At 45.8% G+C, this 24,068-nt stretch overlaps 2 protein-coding genes across 2 annotated transcripts; both read left to right on the forward strand.

Moving 5' to 3' along the window:
• Window positions 1-300: 300 nt before the first annotated feature.
• Window positions 301-7,924, forward strand: LOC311510869 (gastricsin-like; the record flags this gene model as incomplete). The annotated part of the gene is made up of 9 exons (XM_084610922.1): window positions 301-356; window positions 1,062-1,212; window positions 2,255-2,372; window positions 3,591-3,709; window positions 4,508-4,707; window positions 6,035-6,157; window positions 6,747-6,894; window positions 7,338-7,436; window positions 7,632-7,924. The coding sequence occupies 9 exons, from the start codon at window positions 301-303 to the stop codon at window positions 7,785-7,787; spliced, it is 1,170 nt and encodes a 389-aa protein (XP_084467048.1). The 3' UTR covers window positions 7,788-7,924.
• A 149-nt stretch (window positions 7,925-8,073) lies between these two features.
• Window positions 8,074-23,022, forward strand: LOC311511181 (pepsin B-like; the record flags this gene model as incomplete). The annotated part of the gene is made up of 8 exons (XM_084611577.1): window positions 8,074-8,087; window positions 16,050-16,203; window positions 16,824-16,941; window positions 17,740-17,858; window positions 18,810-19,009; window positions 19,948-20,065; window positions 22,447-22,545; window positions 22,870-23,022. 8 exons carry the CDS (start codon window positions 8,074-8,076, stop codon window positions 23,020-23,022), a joined length of 975 nt encoding a protein of 324 aa, XP_084467703.1.
• Between the last annotated feature and the right edge of the window lie 1,046 nt (window positions 23,023-24,068).

Consider the following 24,068-nt stretch of genomic DNA (forward strand, 5'->3'; position numbering starts at 1 on the left):
ATCATTCCAACATTTCCCTTCAAGGAGTAATTTAAAAATAAAATGGCAATTAGCCTTCTGATTAAGCAGCTGTTCTTGAGATAAAGGGTCCTTAGCCCTGTTATTGCAAGCCTCAGCATCAAGTGTTATTGACAGTTGATAAGCTTCTGATATGTGAATGAGATAGTGGCAGAAGGAGGTGGAGACAACAGTGCACCCTTTGGGTATATATAGGCAGGGAGCCTGGGACTCCAACCTCAGCCTGGTGTCCAGGACTGAAGTGGTGGTCTGTTTAGAAACTGCTTGCAAAAGAAGAGAATCATGAAGTGGCTGATCCTCGCCTTGGTGTGTCTCCACCTCTCGGAGGGGCTGGTGAGGTGAGCATGGAATAAGAGCATGGCCACATGACAGTGATGGCTGATTATGCTGGGGTGAAGGAAAGAATAGGAATGTTGTGGGGAGTGGTTTGAGAAGGAGAGTGGGACTCCTGGGTTCTGTCCTGGGCTCTGCCACTGACAGGCTCTATGACCTTGGACAAATCACTTAATTTCTCTGTGCATTAGTTTACCTATCTGTAAAATGGGGACAATGCTACTGACCTTATGAGACTTGCAGATCAGTGAATCAGTAGAGCTTGTACAAGTGTGAAGTACTATTCTTAAGAACATTCGGCTTTTTCTTCCATGGCTTTGCATTTTCCCAGAGACCAAGGAAACAATAGTCCAGGGTTGGCCTTAACATTGACATGATTACCCCAGTGTCCATCTCCCATTCTTAGCTTGCCAGTGTGCTACTTCCGTATTTCAAGGAGGTCTTAAGAGAGCCAAGACTATGGAAGAGATTGGGTCAAATTTATCCCTGCTGCAATTACAATGAAGTCAGTCCCTGTGGAACCCAACTAATTAGTCCTAGCGCATTGGGTTCTTTGAGTGGCTGGAAAACATACCGCTAAACTACCCCATCCCAAACCTATTGAAGCTATGGAAGAGAAGCAGGAAGAGTGAGACCAAAAAGGAGAGAGGGAATAGGAAGAGGGAAAACAAAGAGGGGAGACTTGGTCACTGTCTTTTCATTCTGTGCAGAATCCCCCTGAGGAAATTCAAATCCATGCGGCAGGTGATGAAGGAGAAGGGCGTACTCAAGGACTACCTGAAGAACCACAAGTATGACCCAGCCAGCAAGTACTTCAACAACTTCGCTATTGACCATGAGGTCCTGGATAACTACCTGGATGTGAGTATGAGCCTGATTGGAAGAAAAAATGACAAAAATGGAGCAGAGACAAGGAAATGATGGAGGCTGTCAACTGAGGAGCAGGGATGGGAGGAGAGAAAATTCAAATGGAAAATACGATATCCAACTTGCACCAGCCCATCTTCTGTAGGACTGGTTCTTGTAGTGTACAGGAATCGGGTAGTATCCCCTTAAATAGTTTGTGGGCCCTCTCGTGGTGGTCACTGTGTTCTAGAGCAGCCACATGTATATAGCTAAGAGCTATATAGCTGGAGGTTGTTCGTAATGCTGAACAAAACATTCTGGTTGTTCTTTCAGACGTTTACTACTGAACATTGACTTAACTCCGCTTGGAAACTTTACGATGCAGAAGAAAAATGCCGCTTTTAGCCATTTTGAAACAGGCACCAGAGCAGTTTCTTTACCTTGTCAAATCTTTTTTTTAAACTTTCCCTTAATGTTTTTAGTAGTTTACATTTAACACAGTCCTGTACAGTACAGTAGTTGCTTTATGTTTGGTCTCTGCTGCCTGACTGTGTTCTTCCAGTTCCAAATGAGGTGTGCGGCTGACCAATCAGGTCATAACTCTGCTGTTTGTAACTCTGAGGTTCTGCTGTAGTGAGTAAACACAGTTATTTGGGACTCAGCTGTGCCCGGTGGTTCCTCCATATAGTTTTTATTCCATGAGGAGTAAAAGACCCAACTGTTCTCCCGGCCCTAATAAAGAGCACTGGCTGCCCTTAGCTAGAATATATATTTAAGAAATTGAATCTCTCTGGGGGGAGAGGGAAGGGTTAAAATGGAAGGGGGGAAAGCTTGCCCTTTTTTGGAAACCCGTCGTTTGCAAAACCTCTAACTGCATGAGATTCCACTGTCTCTTGTCACCATCAACCCACCTGGCAGCCCCACTGATTTGAGATTACGTATGTGGTGCAGACGGCAGTGACGGTCTCCAGCATGCTCAATAGCACTATTGGTTGGCAAGTGACGTGGGTCATGAGAAGCAGAACCTGTGATGAAAAGAATGCCCCCTTTTCTCTAGATGTCCTACTATGGGGAGATCAGCATTGGAACCCCACCGCAGAACTTCCTGGTTCTCTTCGACACCGGCTCATCCAACCTGTGGGTGCCCTCTGTGTACTGCCAGAGCCAGGCCTGCAGTGAGTAATCCCCATGCACAAGGGGCCGAGGGAAATGTCTCTACCATGGAGGGAGGGTCTCGATCACAGTATCCCATCCTGGGCACTGACCGAGCCCTAATCCAGATTGGTTGTCAGGAATAATGTAGACATCCTTCAAATCCCAATATGATAGGAGTGTTCTGAAGTCCCGCTGCAAACAGAAAGATAGCCCAGGCTGTGAAAGTGCACATCATTTACATAGATTGGAAGCTCTGTGGGGTGGGGACCCTCTTTTTGTTCTGTTTGTACAGTGCCTAGCACAGTGAGGGGCTAGTCCATGACTGGGGCTCCTAGGCTCTTACGGGAATTCAAATAATAATTGATTTAGGCACAGATATACACGCACACACAATTTAAAATAGATTGTGTTTGATTATATAATACACACACAGAAACACAGATTCTTCTTCTTTTCTTCTTTGGTTCCCATCCGTCAGTGCAGCTGTGACCCTTGAAGCCGAACGAAGTCTGTCCACCTCTTCCTATCTTGTCCCAGCTTCTTGGCTTTGTTCCTCTTTAAACCTTTTTGTTGTCTGTCAGTCTTCACCATGTCCATCCAGCGCATCCTTGGTCTTTCTTTCTGCCTGCTTGCATCTTTCGCCCTGTCTGGTACCCTTTCTGCATCTGCTCTAGACACGTGTCCAGCCCTTCGCAGGTGTCTGTCTTGGATCTTCTGCAGCAGTGTTATTTCTAGCCCGGTTTATACGTCTATAAAAATAAAATCAATCTGTGTATTACAAAGGGGAGAAATTGTTACTCCAACGCTTTCAGTTCCATAACGGCCCTGCAGAATGGCGTGTGGAGGTGTCTGGGGTCCCAGAACGCTATTTTAATCAGCGTAGGCAGAAGTGACAGGTTCAGAAGGCTGCATGTGAAGAAAGAGGCAAGTCAGAGAAGAATGGTCAAGTGGCAGGCACGACCCTGTTTTGTGCCTTCATCCCCCACCTGTAATGTGTGGGTGATTAGACCTATCTCGAAGGGAAGCGGTGAGGCTTCATTTATTAGGAATGGGTGCAAAGTGTTTGAGAACTGCCGGGGAAGGTGCGACAGAAAGGTCAAGTTTTGCCATTCTTGGACCTTTCTAGAGGGGATTAATGGCGGGCTCAATTCAGGGTGGGAGTGGGGAAGTTCAACTCTGAGTCTGAATCTGTCATTCGCACGAGCTGACAGCTGACGCTGATCTGTGTTTACCGCTAGCCACCCACACTCTGTTCAACCCCAGCGCCTCCTCCACTTACTCTTCCAATGGACAGACCTTCTCTCTGCAATATGGCAGCGGTAGCCTAACTGGAGTCTTTGGCTATGACACCGTGACGGTAAGTAATAGCCTCAGCCGAGGAGACGACATGTAGTTATTAGAGCTTAGCACTGGCTGGCAGGCGCTGGCATCCGAACTCCTTCAGCAGGCAGCGGTGGAAAGTCTCTGATTTCACCAGGGGGCTGAGATCACCCACTCTAGCTAGTGAATAGACGGCTCATTGGGGAGTTTTCTGTTCAAATAGTGCCTTTCCGAGGGCCAAAACGGAGACGCCTATTCCACTTTTAATCTCCAGATGATAAGGATCCAGCGTGAGCTTTTGAAGTGGGCTTTCAGAAATGAGGTGGCTGGAGAAAAGGAACAGGATGTTTGGGAGTCTAAGTATTTCAAACAAAACCCAAGGTGCTCAGCATTCCTTTTTCAACCCAGTGAACCTTCGGACTCCCGGGCTGTGTACGGAGAGGCACCTGTAGCTGGAAAGCCTTTCTTTAGTTGGACATCCGCTAGTTGCAGAGCTTTGGAGGAATGTCTGAGCCTCAGTGGGTCTTGCTAGTACTGAAGTAACAACACAATGGTGTAGTAATATTGTAAGAGGCAGAGTGGTGTAGTGGTAGGAGTCAGGAGACCTGGTTTTTACTGTCAACTCTGCCTCTGATGGGCTGGGTAAATAGCTTCACCTGTTTGTGCCTGTTTCCCAATCTGTAAAATGGAGGTGATGGTACCCACGGAAAGTGCTCTGAGATTTCTTGGCGGGTTAGATAAGTGCACCCAAAGTTCTCCTTCCTGGGTTTGCTAGGTTCAGTGGCCTGCTTGCTCTGTCTGGTTGTAATGGCTATTCCTATCTCTTGTGCCGCAGATCGAGGACGTTTCCATCCCAAATCAGGAATTTGGCCTGAGTGAGACCGAGCCTGGCACCAGCTTTGTCTATGCTCAGTTCGATGGGATCCTCGGGCTGGGTTTCCCTGCCATTTCTGCTGGCGGTGCCACCACCGTGATGCAAGGTCTGATGCAGAAGAACCTCATCAGTGCCCCGCTCTTCAGCTTCTACCTGAGCGGGTAAGTAGGAGGAGGCCATTCCCCTGTCTCTTTAAGCTCTTGTGCTGTCTTTATGTTTCCCATGATCCTTTTCTCTTTGTGTCGGCTCCTCTGGTCTCCCATACCCTGAGGAGGGCCAACGGCAGAATAATGGTTAGGAGCAGACTTCATCCCTTCCCCTGGAAGTGCGTACTCCTTCTCTGCAGCCCCTTCTTCTCCCACTCAGAGCCGGGCAAACCGCTCAGTATGGGGAAGATTGCTGAGGTCATTCCCCTCCCTGGGGTGAAGGTTCTACCCAATCAGACACAGTATGTTCCTCATGGGCTACGGTCTCTAGGCCTCACCGTACCATTTCCGCTCTGATTAGGCCTCATCTGGAGTACTGTGTCCAGTTCTGGGCACCACATTTCAGGAAGGATGTGGACAAATTGGAGAGAGTCCAGAGAAGAGCAACAAAAATGATTAAAGGTCTAGAAAACGTGACCTGTGAGGGAAGATTGAAAAAATTGGGTTTGTTTAGTCTGGAGAAGAGAAGACTGAGAGGGGACATGATAACAGTTTTCAAGTATGTAAAAGGTTGTTACAAGGAGGAGGAAGAAAAATGGTTTTTCTTAACCTCTGAGGATAGGACAAGAAGCAAAGGGCTTAAATTGCAGCAAAGGCGGTTTAGGTTGGACATTAGGAAAAACTTCCTAACTGTCAGAGTCGTTAAGCACTGGAATAAATTGCCTCAGGAGGTTGTGGAATCTCCATCATTGGAGATTTTTAAGAGTAGGTTGGACAAACACCAGTCAGGGACGGTCTAGATAATACTAAGTCCTGCCGTGAGTGCAGGGGACTGGACTCGATGACCTCTCGAGGTCCCTTCCCGTCCTATGATTTGCGCTAGACACTCAGCGCCAGCTTTCTCCCAGATGCCGAGTACTCTCAGCTACTTCCATGGCACCTTTGAACGCCAGGCACTAGATTGACAACTCCACCCTTGTTATAAGATGATTCATTTCCTCCAAACAGTAGATGAGGCTTTTCTGCAACACCCCATTGCAAACTGAATGGCACCCACCTGCCGTCACGGTGTCGGGGGACTGCCCAGGTTTGCAACTCACTGGATGAATGTTCAGGTGTCACAGCACCAATGTGTCTGGTGCACGATGATCAAAAGCTCTGCATAAGCTTGATTTCTCCCCCCTCCCCGCGCAATTGCCACCAGGGTTCTTGGTCTATCTCTGAGAAGCTTTTTGTGCTATAACTCCAGCTAGGATCCTGGATGTTCCAGTCACAGGCTGTCTTTGGACTCTGTCGATGGCTATAAATAACCAGGCACTTTCTCACCTGTGCGTTTGTTTAGGCAAGAGGGCATGCAGGATGGTGGTGAACTTCTCTTTGGAGGAGTTGACTCCAGTTTGTACTCTGGTCAGATTGTCTGGACGGCCGTCACCCAGGATGCTTATTGGCAAATTGCAATTGAAGGGTAAGATTGTTGTCATTGGTATTTTCTGTAGGAATGTAGGGCCTCATCCTGATCCCATCATAATCCGTGGGAGTTCCTTCCATTAATTTCAGTGGGCTTTGGTCATAATAAGAAACATAAGAATGGCCATACTGGATCAGAGGAATGGTCTATGTAGCCTGTCTTCCAGCTGTGGCCAATGCCAGGTAATCACTGAGTGATCCATACCCTGTCGTCCACTCCCAGTTTATGGCAATCAGCAGCTAAGGTCACCCAGAGCATGAGATTGCATCCCTGACGGTCTTGGCTAATAGCCTTTGATGAACCTGTCCTCCATGATCAGACAGAGGACTCTGGAAGTCAAGACCTGGACTCCTGGCTTCTACTCCTGACTCGGCTCCTAGGTTCTATTCCCGACTCTGCCCCCGAGTCTCTGTGGGACCTTAGATAACCCAAACTTCACAAGTTCCAGAGATCCCACGAGAACACAAAACAGTGGCTCGAACATCTCTAATGGCAGGACCCCATGTTCTTGGTTCATCACACAACAGAGATGGGTACATTGCTGCTGAATTTTCCTGCTGAAGTGTCCTGTGTTCTGTTCCCTTAGTTTCTCTGTTAACGGACAGTCCACTGGCTGGTGTAGCGGTGGCTGCCAGGGGATTGTGGACACTGGAACTTCCCTCCTCACTGCTCCACAAGAGATCTTTTCGCAGCTGATGGAGGACATTGGTGCTCAGGAGAACGGCTACGGTGAGGTACGGAGAGGATGGGAGGCTTAAAAGTGGAAGAGGGGAAGAACCTTGCCTCTAAGCAGGTTTCTGTTAGGTGAAACAGCTCAGAGAAAGTATGGGCTAGTGGTTAAAGCAGGTGATTAGTTGTCTGGACTCTTAGATTCTATTCTTGGATCTGCCACTCACTCTCAGTTGGGTCTTGGGCAACTCATTTAACCTTTTTGTGCCTTTTTGTGCCTATTGGACCTAATAATTTCTGCTTGTTCAGGGTGTTGAGGCCTTTTGAGTGTAGTAAAACATGTGACTTCCTTCCTTTTCCATGCGATTGTTATAAAGAGCTTTCCCGGGTTGATGGAAGGCGGCTCTGTGTGGAGAAGTGTGGGTTCAAGAGGCATGCGGGACGTAGCATTTTGTCTGCAGTGGCTGTGCACAGTACATAAACCTGCTCTTGCTTTCTCTCTCCACAGTACGTGGTTAGCTGCAGCAGCATTGACAGCATGCCTACCATCTCCTTCACCATCAGTGGAACTAGCTTCCCGCTGAGCCCCTCTGCCTACGTGCTCCCGGTATGGATTTTCATAGCCATGCGCTATCCTCACCTTCCTTTACTTGTGGAGTCTCCTCTGGGTGGGCTCCCGGAGAGCTGTATATTTGATATGGGTCTGCTGGGCACACCCATACTTGTGTTATCTATGTGATGGGTTATGACCAGAGCTTCCAAAACCAAAGGGCTTTAACTCAGCTTTCTATCTTCTCAACAGAGCAATAGCGGGGAGTGTGCCGTGGGCATCTCACCCACTTACCTGCCATCCCAGAATGGGCAGCCCCGCTGGATCCTGGGTGACGTCTTCCTCCGGTCATATTACTCTGTTTACGATGTAGGCAACAATCAGATGGGCTTTGCCCCAGCAGCGTAACCGCCACCGACTGTCATTCATGCTGCTTCAAACCGTCTCCTGCCTCTCCTCCAAACTGCTGGGCTGACACTGTGGCCCCCACATGCCTCTTTCCAAAGATTTTGAATGTCTCTCTGTACTGATCTTTTGCAAATTTCTGAAGCCTTTCTCTGGTGAAATCTGGACTATGAGATTCTGGGCTCTCCTTCGAAGGTGACTGCAAATAAATAAAAGGCATTAAAACCATGAAGCAAATGTGTTTTGGTTTGATCTCTTGGTGCAAAATAAACTCATGGCTGAGGGAAGCATGGCATCGAAACGGTATGTCATGGGCAGGAACACACAGCTGCTCTGAGCAGGGGTGAATTTAAAGCGAAACCAACCACAGGAATTCCATTTAAATACCACTCACTCTTAAGAGGGTGGTGTAGGATAGAGTGGCCTCAGTCATGCTGCGTCTCCAAGTTTAAATGCCACCTGGCTCACTACACCTTCATTTCCTTTGTTGGGACTAGTGGCTTGATAATATGCAGCCCTTTGAATCTGTAGATCTCAAAGCACTCTGACATGTGGAAACAGAGGCCCAGGGAGGGTGAGGTTTAAGCAGAACGCTGGTCACTTAGAAAATGATTGCCCCTCCTTTAGTTAAGATAAGGTCGATAAGAATGTTTGGTGGTTATGGAAAAGGCCTGAGAAGCAAGAGTGCTGGTTCCATTCCTGACCCTGCCAATGAATTCCTATCTGAACTCAGGCCCCGCTGTGGGCCTCAGTTTACCCATCTGTTAACTGAAGACTACAGCTGGTCAGAAAAACTTCTGATTCAACAATTTGCTGATTCAGCAAAACTACAACATTTCACAAATCTGGCCTGATTTCACCAAAGAGCCAACGGAACCAGGAAGGTGGAACTTAAGGGAACCAGGCACATTTCAAAACCCTGGAATTGGGGGCTTATTGGCCCCTAATCTCCTGCTACAGAATCTGAGTTGATGTCAATGGGACATTGAACTCCTGGGCAGAAACATCTAGCTGCTCCTGATGAGCTACTCCAAGCATTGGCAAATCTAGGGGCCAGATTTTGCTCTCAGGTACAGTGCTCTCAGCTGCAATCAGTGGGAATCGCTTGTAACCTGTCTTGGGGTAACAGTGCCCCAGAATTTCAGTCCCGGCTCTATTGCTGACATTTGATGTGACAGAGGGCAAGTCACTTTCACTCTCTGCCATTTGGGGATAGGAACACTTTCCTCCTTACTTAATTTACCCTCACAGCCTCCTAGGGTTGCCAGTTTTGGCTGGACATCTTCCTGAACATAATCTTTACTTAAAGATTCATCTTTAATTCCTGGAGACTCTGGGATGATCCTGGAGGGTTGGCAAACCTGCCGCTTCCTCTTTTGACATTTGTGAAAGCACTTTGAACTCTGAAGAGAGGATTTTTATCTCCGCTACACCCACATAACCTAGAATAATTTAACACCAGGCTGCTCCTTGCTGGAAAATTAAGTCACATTGGAACATGACGGTTGTGTCTTTGCTCTCTTCACAATGTTAAGAATATGTGGAAACCACACAGCCCCGACTGGGTTCCAAAGAACCAGGTTTACTAACTGCATGCAGATAGACAAAGACAAGCTCCATGGGTATGGTGCTGCTCTGGCAGGATTCCAGTGGCTTCAGCAATAGAAGACAAGGATCCTGACTGCAGCTTTGCCTCCCCACCCAGCTCTGGGGCTGGAGGGGCAGAAAGCCTGGGTGCTCAGCCTCCATGCCCCCTCCAGCTGCAGGCAGGATGAAATAAAATTGACAAGAGTGTCCCAGCCTGCCTGCCTGCCGGGGAGCTGTCACTTTGATTTTCTTGACAGGGAGTTGACTTTTTTTTTTTTTTTTTGGCAAAACCTGAAAATTTCCCATGATTTTGCAAAACAGGGCGTTTTGCTTGGGAAATGGTTCAGACAAATAATTTCCCACCAGCTTTAGTAAGAACCTATGGTACTAAATGACCAGGCCCCAGAAGGAATGTAACCACAGGGCATGTTTTGTGGCTGGGTCGTGCTAAGGACAGTTTCAGCTTTCTCTTGTGATTTATGTAATCCTTCTTGGTCAGTGGTGTGGCCACAAGATGTAAGTAACTCTTTGAAAAGTTCACATTTCCCCTTGTTTGCTCTAAGCCCCTGCACAGCCAACCTCACAAATACCTTTTGGAGAGTCTCAAAATGCTCTTCATAACTATCGCCAGGACTAGTATATCGTCTTAGTAAAACCGAGTGCCAGGAATGCCCTATCGTACCCAGCCCACGGCTCACTGCCAAATGGCAGGTGCACAAACTATTCCAAACACTAGCCTGTTATATTGGAGTAAGCCTTTATGTGTGTGAATTTGGAGATAGGGGTGGGCGAGGTTGATCATGGAGAAATGCTCTTCCCAACCGATGAGGCAAAAATCATCTCTCTCCCATGTAAAGTACACTGATCCACGTGCAATACTGGCTTTATGGGATCCTGGAAATGGCCATTCACTGCATTCACTCCAGTTAACCTTGGATAGATTTCCAGAGCCCGGTAAGTGTGTCTCTGTCCCCGGCTGTATTGCAAATGGTAGTGGATGAGCTTGAAAAAATGTAGGCATTGCCCCCTGGTGAAGTTTTACTTTCATGTGTGTTACCTTGAAATCACCATAAATACGGACAGCCCCATTCTTTTCCTACTGATGCTATAAGGGGGCTCCATTCACTGCAGTTAACCTTGGATACAATTTCAGCATCCTGTAGCTGCTGCAGCTCTTCCTCTACCTTTTGGCCGTATCACAAAAGGTTAGTGGATGAGCTCCCATTATTAAGCACCATTTTTGTCTTTGTCTTTTATATTTGCTTTTGGAAGCATTGAGGAGCAGTGACTTAACAGAATTTCCATGATCTCAGCAAATCTTTCATCGGTTGGCTTAACAGGAGTAAGGCTGGGCAGCAAGTTACGGGTTTTAGTTGCCATTACGCTCAGTAAAACCACCAACCTTTTTTTCTCCTGGATATCGTTGGCTCTGGTGCACTGTTCCGGTCTCGCACTATGGTTGGCTCAGCCCTCTACTGAACAATCAAACAAATAAATGTCCCCCAGACATCCAAACATTTTTAAATTAATTTTTTATCTCCATGAGCAGGTCACTACCAGTCCCTGTGTTGAGGGAACCCCAGGATGAGGGACCCATCTTCATCACCAGTTGTTGTGATTTGCTCACTTGAAAAGATGATATGTTCTTACCTCAGGTTAGCTAACACATGGTAACTAACATGAGGTACAGTCCTAGTGGAGACAAGGCAATGTGTGGTTTTCATGTGTGGGAGTGTGATGTTATCTAATTAAAATATGATCATGCAAATCATTGTTGCTACCACTGTTATTTAATTGCAACAAATCTTATACAAAGTGTGAAGTATGCCCAGAAAGGGATAAGCATCCTGCAGGATAATTGACCCAAAGTCAACCATTAGAGAGATGTTAGAACAGTATGTAAATGGTAATTAAGGCCATTCCATGGTAGATAGGCTAGAACTTTGAAATGAAAACCTATATTCTTACAAATTACTAATTGTATGTGTGGACTCATATTTTGTTTGATGCTAGCATGTAAACAGACAGTTCCTGTCTGTCACTATAGCTATTGATTCAGAGATCAAAAGGATATATTAATATTTAGATGAATTGTAAACATAGTAACATCACCGTGTTTGTCTCTTTGAAATGTATAGCAAATCACCTGAGAATGATGGAAAACGGGCAATTGCCTTCTGTTAATCCATATAGCTAATTACTGGTGATGCTTAGGAAATGGATCTACTTCAAAAGTCCCCATAATTGTCTGTTGCTCACCAAAGGACTCGGAGCTGCCACAAGAAGGCCTGAAACTGTATAAAGATGCCTTGTGTCCTAATTCATTTTATCTCAGATCTGCTTGATGTTTCATGCAGGGGAAGCTTAAGCCACAAGGCTGAGATCTCCAGTCCTTCACCCTGAATATGGACATTGGACTATAACCTATGGACTATTTCAGAAAGCACTCTTGTAACCCTTCTGCCCGTCAGAGTTGGCAGCAACAAGGGCCGGGTTCAATATCTAGGGGTTCCATTCCAATAACACAATGCAAACCGGCTCGAGCCCCCACCCAGTGACCTGGGACCAATATATACCACCCCCGCTGGGCGCCTCCAAGAGGCAATACTTCCCCTCTCGCAAGCACCTAGTCTGAGTGTAGCAAAAGTCTTTTAATAACAGAGAGAAACAATGTGGCATTATGTTGGGGAAACACCACCAACAGGATTCATAACACAACCCATGAGCAAAAACAACCCCACCCCAGGCAAATTGGGGCATGCCCTTTTCCCTTTGGTTCTTGAGTCCAGCAACCCCAAATCACCCAAAGTCCCAAAAGTCCAATGCCCCAAAAGTCTCTGTCCCTGGTCAGGGCAGCCCCAGAGTTCGAAAGTTTATCGGCGGAGCTTTACCTCCCAATCTGGGTGGAAATGGGACAGGGGTAAGAGGCACCTTACGTGATCTGAAGCTGACCGCCCCATAGCTCCATAGCGGCGCTCCGCTCCGCCAGCCGCCCCACGAACTCCTTCGCTCAGCTGCGCTCCGCTCCGCCAGCCGCCCCATGAACTCCTTCGCTCAGCTGCGCTCCGCTCCGCCAGCCGCCCCACGAACTCCTTCACTCAGCTCCACAGCCCACAAGCAGCTCCTGCCATCCACACACTGCTCCGCGTCGAACTGCTTCACCAGCCGTCCCGCAAATTGCTCCACAATATATCTTCAGGCTCCCCCACTACTTAACACAACACTCAGTGATTTCAGCTCTTAGGTGAATTCAGCTTATAGTAGGGGAGCCCCAGTGCTGGTGCACTGTCAGCCCAAAGTGAGCTCAGCAGCCTATAACTAGACTTCTAATGAAATCAAAATTAGCTCTGATATTCCACAGTGGAGAGAGGAGGAAGTGCAATCAGCATGTAAGGCCCTCACCAAGGGGCCCATGCTACCAAGTATTAATACTTGTCCCCAGCCTCTCTCCATTCACACAGTTTTGGAACCCATGACCCTTGCCTAGCGAGTGCTACTTAGTTGATGGTGAATCCCTCCATCATAACAAAAGGCCACGTACAGTTCCAAGCACAGTTCCCATAATCAGGGTAATAGCAATTTATTCTTCCTGCCCCAATAACAGAGACACTGGGGATCCCACAGCAGCCAAAGTGACCATTTGGGCAGCTATGGTCTCATTCTAGGCGTGGTGGGTGTGCCTATGCAAATGAGATCGGCCCCTGAAGTTCTTTTCCACAACTTGCCACACCTCACCACCAGATGTCAGGGTGGAGCTCATCCTGACACTGCTTACACTCTTTTCAGCTACAAAGCTCTATGAATCTGAGCTCAGAACTGTACTCCTGTCTGTTTGTATACTGATCTTTTAACCAATACTCTTGCTCTTTTCTTTTTAAATAAATTTTAGTTTAGTTAATAAGGATTGGCTGTAAGCGTGTATTTGGGTAAGGTCTGGAATATTCATTAATCTGGGAGGTCATGTGTCCGATCCTTTGATTGGTAGAACTTTTTTATATGATGAATAAGATTTTCAGTAATCCTCATCATATTTGACTTGGGTGTCTGGGTGGAGGCTGAACGCTGGGTTACTTCAAGGGAACTGTGTTGCTGGCTTCTGGGTAACCAGTGGGGTATTATAGAAGCTGTTTTGGTAAATCTAAGTATTGGAATATCCACCAGCTTTGGGGATTGCCTGCCCCATTCGTTGCAGTTCACCCCAATTGAGTGATCTTAGGTGGCTCCCCTGAGACTCCGGTCACAGTGAGCAAGTCTCGAGGTGAAGGCTATGGGGGAGCCAAGGGTTAAAACTATTTTCACTGGGATTTTACCTCAGTTAGTCACCACGTGCTAGCTAGGATGAGCTAAGAACTCACCTTCTCTCCTAGCGAAGACCAGGGCTTCCCGTGAAGACAACATCTGTTACGCCAGACCAGAGCTGGTTGAAAATTTTTTATCTCTTGTTTTTTACTAATAACAAATGGTGGTTTGACAAAAATGGAAAACGTCTCCCTCAAAAATTTGGATTTCTTTGAAATTTTTTTATTTTAACCCCGAAACACCTTTAAATTGAAATATTTAAAAGTTTGGGTGTTTTTTTAAGAAAGTCGAAGAAATGTTGATGGAAATAAAATGTTTCCATGTACATGGAAATTTTTTACAGGAAGAAAAAAATGAACCGACCAATTCTATTGTAGGGCTATGTCTATATGAAAGACTTTACAGCAGCAGAGCTGTACCAAGATTTCTTGTGTAGCTGCTCTATGCCAGCGCGAGAGAGCTTCCCCATCAACATAATTAAATCACCTCCAATGAGCGGCGGTAGCTATGTTGGTGGGACTACTATTCATGCCGGTGAAACGTATGTCACCAGGATTGTGTGCTTTTTTCACACCCCTGAGCAACGTAAGTTTTGCCGACATGTGGTAGCATCGAGATGGCCTAGATTTACACAAGTGAGAGCAGAATCTAGCTCATATAACTACTCAGCTCCACCATGAGGATTGCTATGGGTTGGGTTAAACCTCTTTGAAGCTGGTAGGCATAACAGCGGCCATTCATTCAGGATAAATGTAATTCAGGATGGAACTCCTTTAAGGCATAAATACTTGAAATAATAGAAGCCTCCACCCAAAGCAAAACCACAGGCAAGACTGGAGTAGGAGCCAGCTCTGAGGCCCAAAGGGAGTTCTGTTGCGATCACAGCAGGGCAGAATTTTTCGGCTGAAAATTTTCCAGGAAAAATGCAGATTTGTTTCAGCCAAAACGTTTTGAAAATTTGTTTCAAACTCACCAAATTGTTTCAGTTGAAAAAACAAACAAACGAGTGTTTAGTTATGACATTTTATAAATGAAACTTTCTGAGCAATTCACAACAAATTTTGTTTAGAAATGTACTCCTAGTTTGTTCGTTTGTTTTTTATTTATTAAAAAGCTCAAAAGCAAAACCAAAGGCTTTGTTTTGGGTTGAACAAGGCACTTTGGCCCAAAATATTTTTTTTTTTGGTACTTCCAATGATTTAAAAAACAAATCAGTTATTCACACAGCTCTAACTGTGATCTGATAAATTCAGGACCAGGGGATCGATTGGACTGGAGCGGTGTGTCTATGCGTGTGAGGGAAGAAGAGAAACACCACAGAAACAAATTCAGAAAAGGCCTGGGAGCATGGCTCTGAGACAGAGCCTAGAAAGAGGGAGATTTTGGGGCTAAGTGCTAGCTAGAAAGGGGCTTGGAACTGTGAGCAAAGAAACTGTCTCCTGATGTTTGATTCCTGTTGTTTTCAGGGAAACAGGACTTCGTATAGTCTTTGTAAGTGAACCAGATTGCATCAAAGAACTACCTGACTCCAACGTGACTTTCTTCTCCTAAGCAAAACAATCAGCTAGGCCTTGAATTTTGGCTAACCACTAGGGTCAAAAAGAGATAACTGTATCAAATTTCCATTCATTGCAGCCAGCGGCGGATTTCTTCATTTTTGGCAAGGAAGTTTTGAAGAAAACAGATAACGCACCAGTGTGGTGACATTTTGACAACACCTTTCTTTTGCTGTGAGCAGAGGTTTGCTTCTGAGCAGATCTTAATGGTTTGATCTTGCAGCCAACAGTGCTAATTGCTTTACAATCTCAGCACCCGACAAAAGAAACAAATGTCTTCATACTTCATGGAGAAATAAAATACACCAAGTGTAGACGCTGGGTGAGCTCTGTGATATGGAAATTTGGGTGCCAGCAGATAATGGAGCAGGGGGCAGTGCCCAGGATATAAAAATAGGGGCTGTTGATCAGATGTGTCAGCCTAGTTTTGTGGCAGTGACCAACGTGTTAGGATCAGGAGCTAGTTGATGGAGAAATCCAGCACCAGGAAGTGGCTCATCCTGGCTCTCAGAAGGGCTGGTGAAGTGAGTAGAGTATTCCAGAACAGATATTGTAGTGAGGAGTGCGTAGAAGTACCCACATAGTAAATAGATCAGCATTTCTGTATTCTGTTAAGTCATGTCCTTATGTTCCTTACAAAGTACTACTAATTGTATGATATTTGTAAATCTATTTCTGCCTCTGCTCAGGCGTTCCCACTTTGGGTGGTAACACACTGAGCTGTATGAGGAAGGAACAGCATTATGGCAGGATACAGAGGGGAACAACATGAGAGATACTTGGGAGGATGAACCATTTCCTGAGCTGCTCTTTTTCTGTGCAGAGTCACTCTGAAGAAAGGAAAGTCTATGCGAGAGGTGATGAAGGAGAAAGGAGTTCTGGAGGATTTTCTGAAGCATCACAAAGTTGATCCTGCCAGGAAGTACCACTTCAATAATTACAATGTCGCCTATGTACCAATAGCCAACTATCTGGATGTGAGTATTAAGGCTTTCTCTCCGTCTGTCTTCTTTCTTTATGTAGTCTTGCTAGCCTTCTTTCCTACCTTATTACCTAGTCAGTCTATGTACTTCTGTGGTCACAAGTCAATGGATCCCTCTTTTCAATCCTTGGAAATCTGTAACTATTTTGAAGTGGTTTGGATGAAAAAAATCTCACGGAATACAATGAACACACAAGTTCTGCTTCGAATTATATTTCTGTTTGGAGAAAAAGCAGAGTCTAGGTTGCCCTGTCCCCTCCCACCCCCCAATTTATCATTCCCAAATGTTTGCTGTGTATTCCCTGGGATACATCGTGTGTCTTCTCCAGAGACTGGGCTTATGGTTATAGTGCAGGACTGGGAGTCAAGAAGTCACAGTTCTGTTCCTGGCTCTGCGACTGACTTGCTGGGTGAATTGGGCAAGTCACTTCTCTTCTTCATACCTCGATTCCCCCGTATGCAAAATAATGGAACACCCCTGTGGAGCTTAATTCCTTAAAGGCTGTAAAGACCTTTGGCATCTTCAAATGGAAGATGCTAGAGAAGTCAAACTGTTGGAAAATGATTAAGAACACAAAGGAATCCACCTGCCCACACATCTTCTCTCTTTTGCAGTCCTTCTACTTTGGAGAGATCAGCATTGGAACTCCGCCCCAGAACTTCCTGGTTCTCTTCGACACTGGCTCCTCCAACCTGTGGGTGCCCTCTACATACTGCCAGAGCCAAACCTGCAGTGAGTACTGCTCAGCTGTTTAATATTCAGTAGATGCATGTCCTGTGTGCATGGCTCCTGAGAAGCGGAGTCCAATTCCAACTAGGCAAGAAGATATAGCATCTTGCAAACCAAAAATGATCCTCTCAGACAGTATTTGTGAATGTCATACTAAGGTATCGGCTAGTCTCCTAGAGCTCTTTTCTAAGCCCTGAATATGGTATGGATCACTCTTTCCTTATAAAAAGGTACTACAATATTGTAAAATAGTAGTCCAAAACTCTACAGCTGAGATACTGCACTGTAGAATACTGTAGTGTGTATACTAAAGTTTAAGCAGTCATGCTGGGAGGCAACAAATGTTATGAATGGCAAAACTATTACCCAGAGCTTTAGCTGGTATAAACTGGCTTCAGTAGAGCGACACTTATTTACACCAGTTGAGGATCTGGCCCATAATTCTTAAAGGTTATGGTTTCGGGTACAAGGTAGGTAAATAAAAAAGATGGGCATTAAAAAAAGTCATATCAAAACTCCCAGGCTGACTCTTGGCCCTGTTCTTTCTAGGGTGACCAGATGTCTTGATTTTATAGGGACAGTCCCGATTTTTGGGTCTTTTTCTTATACAGGCTTCTATTGCCCCCCCACCCCTTGTCCCGATTTTTCACATTTGCTGTCTGGTCATTTCACTCCACGGGAAGTCAGCTGTTGGGAAATGCTGCCTCGTCAGGGCACTCAGTCCACAGTGGGACTGGCTCAAATCACATTGCAGCCACCAAAGAGAATGACCATGATGTTGCAATCTTGTTTTTAATCTAGCCAATCATGCAAGGTTCAACCCCAGCCAGTCACCCACCTTTCCCGACATTGGAGTGACCTACACCCTGGACTATGGGTTTGGAGACCTGACTGTGGTTTTAGGTTATAACACAGTGACAGTAAGTGAAATTTGCGCCACTCCCATCACGCGTTGTCATTAGAGCTGTGTCTCTGGCATCATCGGACGTCACTGGGATTAATGGGGCTGTGGTTAGTAATGTCTTGTCTTGAATGCAACTTACTGAAGCGTGTACCCCACATAGCAGCAGGAATAGGTGATACATCTTTCTAGTTTAACTGCAGTGGGCTTGGAAACATTTATCTGAGGACACTTTATGAGGTAAATTCCACTGGCCTCAGAGTTATGACAGCAGCAGTGAATTTGGTCCTGTACATTTGATTTTTATGTTGTTAATTAGACCCTGTTAATACAGGACATAATAAGGGCTTGTGTACATGAGAAACTTGCACCAATTTTGACTTAAGGTGTGAATTTAAACCGATTAAGTTAAATCCGCGCAAACCCCCGTGTGGATGCCCTTGTGTTGTTTTGAGTGGCTTATTTTGGTGTCATTAAAGTTGATCGGGAACATAAGAGTGGGTTAGCTTCGTTAAGCAAAGTGACATAAAGCCACTCTTAAACCGAGAGAAAAACTTCTATACAGGAGTTTGCACCAGTTTAGCTGAACTGGTTTAAAAAGTGATTTAAGTTAAACTCGTGCACCTTTCTTGTGTAGACAAGCCTCGAGTTAACCAGTGCATAGGTCAGTTAGGAATAATGCTAGCTATACTGACCATTACTAGGCACAAATTCTATGGCTATGTTTTTTTTCCCGATTTTGCTGTGCCTTGAATTTTCTTCTCTGATTGAGACACTGTCCTCAACTGACTCCCACCCCATATGGAGCATATGCAGCTGCTTAGAGAAGCATCAGATCTAACCCTAATGATGTGCTTTATCAGACTGTCTTGAGCGTCAGCCACCCTTGAGAATGAAATGGTTACTTGTTTTCATTGTCAACATTTAGGATAAAATTCTCGCCACGGCCAATGATTTTCTTCCCTGGTAGATCCAGAACATCACCATTGAACACCAGGAATTTGGTCTGAGTCAGGATGAGCCTAGCAGCCCCTTCTATTACACATATTTTGATGGGATTTTGGGAATGGCTTATCCTCCTGTAACCATACCGGGGTACAACACACTTATGCAGGAGATGCTGCAGCAGGGCCAGCTTACTGAACCCACCTTCAGTTTCTATTTCTCACGGTAAGATCTCTCTCTCACCTCTCCTATATATTTTAGGTCTATATTTCCATCTCTCTCTCTCACCATATATTTACCCCTTAGTCTGGTTTCTTACTGTCGATCCATCACCCGGCCCCCCATCCACATGTATTTTATGCCCCATGCTCCAGAGGTCAGAATCTGATATTTTAACTATTTGTCTGATATTTTAACTATTTGTGTTTCCAGGCAACCAACGTATGATTACGGAGGGGAAGTCATCTTGGGAGGCATTGATACCCAGCTGTTCTCTGGCCAGATTACCTGGGTTCCTGTTACCCAAGAAGTTTACTGGAAGATTGGTATTGAGGAGTAAGTTTTGTTTGCAATCTCCCCCTTTATTAACATGGGTGTGAGCCTTTCTTCTTGGTTGTCCATGGGCAGCCTTTCCAGCTGTAATTAATGAAGTCAGCTGCCTTTTGTGAACTCAACTTTTCTGTGCCAGAGGCTGAAAAAAGAAGGAATTCTGTGTCCTTCTCTAGCTAGCCTAGAGAGATTATTACTTACACAAGATCTGATCTTGGCCCAGGATAAAGGTTGGGTCTAGATTTCAGACACTCTCTCAAAAGACTTTGGATCCAGGGTTTTGGTTCAAGTACTGCTAAAACCGCCTATTATAGGCCCCAATTCAGCAAAGGTCTTAAGCATTATCTTTAAACATGTCCTGAAGTCCTGATGCTTAAGTGCTTAAGTGCTTTGCTGAAGAGAGAGGGAGTTAAGCCCGCACTGAAAGTTAAGCGTGTGCTGCCGTCCTTTGCTGAATCGGGGCCAGTGGCAGAGCTTGGCTCTGTAGAATATGGGTCTCTGAACTGCACGTTACGGAATATCTGAAGCCTTGTGCTCTTGGCTCAGCCTGCATCAGAGGCATTCTCGTGGCTGACAGACGTGCACAGTGAAGTCTCTTGGGCTTCCCTCCTTAGGTTTGCTATCGGACAGCAGGCGACTGGCTGGTGCAGCCAAGGCTGCCCGGGCATTGTGGACACCGGGACGTTTCTGCTCACCATCCAAGAGCAGTACATGGGGGGCTTCCTGGAGGCTGTGGGTGCTCAGGAATCCAACGGAGAGGGAGGAGCTAGAGGTTCCTGGCCACACTGCCGAGGACATCTGTGAGGGATCTTGCAGTGCCTGACACGAGGAATCCAAGACATAAGATGAGACTGATGGGTTTTTGGGTGATCAGACAAGGATTCCTAGAGGAGCTCAGCGGTTTAAACCAGAGGTGGTGACAGCACTAACTCCATCTGGGGAAACAGAAAGTCTCCCCTGAGTTTGGGGGGAGAGCTTCTGATCCCCCTTTTCCCAGTGTAAATCAGAAGCAATTCTGCCCAAGTCAGTGGGCCAGATCATTAGTTGGTGTAAATGGGCATAGCTCTGGAGCGACGTTGACTTACACACTCTGAAGAGCTGGCCCAGTGTAAAGTCAGCATGAGATTTGAAGCAGGCCGGTTGGGCGTAACCTTGCAGGTGGTCACCCATCAGACAGAAGAGCGTGTGTGAGGCTGGTGAATTGCTGCCCATGTAATGGCAGAGTGCTGCAGAGGGGTTTCTACTAGAGCTGTGTGACTAACTGGTTTTGCAGTTTCTCCAGCCAACCAAAAATTCGGGGGAAATATTTGGTTCTGTTCCAAAAAAGGTTAATTTTTTCAGCAGATTGGAAGAGTTAATGTCAGGCCATCATACCTGGTGTGAGTGTTTCCCTTGATAAGCTATAGCCCCATGGTTAGGGAATGGGAGAGCCCCAGGTCTGAATCACTGCTCTGGAGTAGGGACTTGAATTCAGATCTTCCTCTCTCCCAGGGGAGTGCTCTAACCGCCAGGGTCAGGCTATTCTGGGCTGTTACCTGCAAAAATCTAGGGCGCTATACGCTATATATATAGCGTATATATATATAAATATATTTATATATATAGTTTATATATATATATAAATCTAGGGCGCTATACGCTATACGCTACTGAGGGCTCAAGACGTGATCCGGTTCATTTAGGTAGTCCACCTTTTCCCTACCAAGGGCTTAAGTTGTAAAGCACCTACCCTTACTCACAGGGCTCAAGGAAAACCTGGTCAATTTAAGTACCTGCCCTTACCCACGGTGCTCAGGGCCATATGGGTCTGCAGGATCTTTTCCCAGTGAAAAGCCTTACACAGCTGTGCTCTGAACATCTATTTATTAGCAACGTACAGAGAACACATACGCCAAACCAATCTCTTATGCTTACCACTCCCAATATACAGACAAACTTCACCCCTTCAGGGTTCCCTTGCCTGGGGGTGCCGGTTGATGCCTCTGCACGTCATGGTCATGCAGAGGGGTCCGAGTTCTAGCTCTGGAGATGGTTCCCAAAGAGCATGGCTTTTTATTTGCATTATATAGGTAAAACTAGTGACCGCCTTTAACTTCACTAATCCTATTACATTATACGATCCCCCTAGGCAGAAAAATTTAACCTATTGTGCACTGGCGCCTATGTTTCCTCCTCCCTGCTCAAATCTTTTTTGTGCTTTATCTTTCATACCCGAATTGTAACTTATTTATGACTTTCTTTGTTTGTGCAGATGGTCAGCATAAATTCTCTGGTCAGAGCTTATCTGATCTATTTTACCATTTGTTGGGGTCTCTCTGTATCCCCCCTAAAACTTCCCAACACCTGGGTGTCTCTATTTTACAGCCCTTGGTGTTATAACTCTGGTTAGGGGCATTCCTGAGGTGGGGATGCTTTAAGCACTGGAATAATTTTTTCTCAATTTTAGTGGTGAAATCCCTGAGTTTCACTCAAGGCTAGTTTAGTATAGGGGTGAGTCAAGTCACAGGCTGACAGGGCTGGGTTGCTCTCAATTGCTTCTGTTGAAGCTGTTCCACTTCGTATAAATGCTTAAATATTTATAGTGCCAAAGAGAGAGAGAGAGTGAATGAGTGCGAATCCTCTATTGACGCTCATCTGATGGGTAAGAAGTGTGGATTTAAATCATTCTCTGCCTGGATTCTCATGTTGAAATGGAACAGCTTCAACAGGAGAGACTGAGAGAAACACACCTTGCAATAGACTAGTGGTTAGAGCACTCACTTGGCACAGGGGAGATCTGAGTTCAAGTCCCTGCTACAGGGTGGGGATCTTAATGTAGATTTCCCACCTCCCAGGAAAGGGCCCTCACCAAAGGTTATAAAGAGGGAACACATGTGTGAGCTCTGGCACATGGTTTCCTGGCCCTGAGAAAACTTTCCCCAGCTGAAACGATCAGATCAAGTTCATGAATAGTTTTGGTCCATTTTTCAGCAAAACAATTCTCCCAGCTCTAATTTCTGCCCTCAGTTGGGTGGAATGGTAGATGCTGTATAGTGGCCATTCTCCTCTGTTGGGAGCAGCCTCTGCTCTAGGTTGTAACTGTCTCAACCCCCTCTTGTTCTTTTCTTTCACAGTACATGGCTAGCGGCAGCAACGTCCAGAACGTGCCGACCACCACCTTCGTCATTAATGGATCCCAGTTCCCGCTGCCTCCCTCCGTCTACGTCCTCAATGTATGTATCACTTTAAAGGCAAAACCAACTTCTATCTTACAGAGACAATGAACCATGCACAGGTGTCAGACAGGGAGTCAGAGCTTCTGTGCAAAGACAGAGACCTTTCCCGCTCCATCCCACCACATTGCAGCTCTGTTTGCCTGTCATTTCTAACAGCACTCAAAAACCGATGGGGTGTTTGTGTTCCCACAATGCGAGCTTATGGGGGCCTGCTCCTGCTCCCATCAGAACCATTGCAAAGCTCTTAAAAATGCCACTGGCGTGTCAGAGTGCAGCTTATACATCCCTACAGACGTGTCTATCTCTTTTTCCCCCTTACAGAACAATGGCTACTGCAGAGTTGCGGTTGAGACCACTTATGTATCTTCTCAGAATGAGCAGCCAGTCTGGATCCTGGGTAACATCTTCCTTAGGGAATATTATTCTGTCTTTGATATGGCTAACAACAGAGTGGGCTTTGCCCCATTAGCCTAGCCAAACCAGGCCTCACCAGAACCAGATGAAGGCATTCCCTTTCCTGTCTAAAGCTTCTCTCCCAGACACTGTTGGGATCAGACTGAGTTCATATGGACAGATTGAATCATTCTTAATGTACCTTGCATACAAGTGGGGGAGGGATAGCTCAGGGGTCTGAGCATTGGCCTGCTAAACCCAGGGTTGTGAGTTCAATCCTTGAGGGGTACATTTAGAGATCTGGAGCAAAAATTGGGGATTGTTCTTGCTTTGAGCAGGGGGTTGGACTAGATGACCTCCTGTGGTCCCTTCCAACCGTGATATTCTATGATTCATACAGCCTTAGCTTGCTTTTGGCTTGTGGGTAACAATCAGTGCTCTCCAGATGTATTATTGTGAATAAACTGCAAAGAGTCAAATTGCTTTTTGTTGCCTTTGGAGTTTGTTGAGTGAAGAATGAGCCCAGCTGTTTGTTTGTGGTATCACAACCTTATTAACACACACCAATTGCTACCTAGGTATAAAGGAGGAAATTAACCTCTCGGTGATCCATTTCTGCCCCAATTTCAAAACAGCTAAGCACATAGCAGCTCCCATTGAGAACAATGGATTAAATCCCCCTTTTGTTTCTATTAGGAAATCTTCTGTAGCACAGAATGACCTTTCTTTGCACAGCTGTAATGGAGATGCTGATGCTTGACTAGCTGGCAAGGGGATGTGGGCAGCTTCATCCCCTGATGTTGGCAATAAGCTTTGAGATTCTCAGATGGGATGGGGATAGCAGGCCAAAATGTGGTTGCTGTGAAGAAGGTAGAGATCCTGTTTGTGCTCTGTATTTACATGCTATTACCATCACATAGATGTCCTGAGGTGCTGGCTCTGTTCCTATCCAAGACTACCCTAACCAGTGGAATAGTACATGGTAGGGCTCTCAAGCAATTAAAAAATTAATTGTGATTAATGCTGCCCATTTCTTGTTTACAATGTCACCTGAAAATAAGAACAGGCATTCACATGGCACTGTTGTAGCCAGAGTCACAAGATATTTACATGCCAGATGTGCTAAA

The sequence above is a fragment of the Lepidochelys olivacea genome, assembly GCF_965140295.1.
Source record: "Lepidochelys olivacea isolate rLepOli2 genome assembly, chromosome: 21".
NCBI classification, from domain to species: domain Eukaryota; kingdom Metazoa; phylum Chordata; order Testudines; family Cheloniidae; genus Lepidochelys; species Lepidochelys olivacea.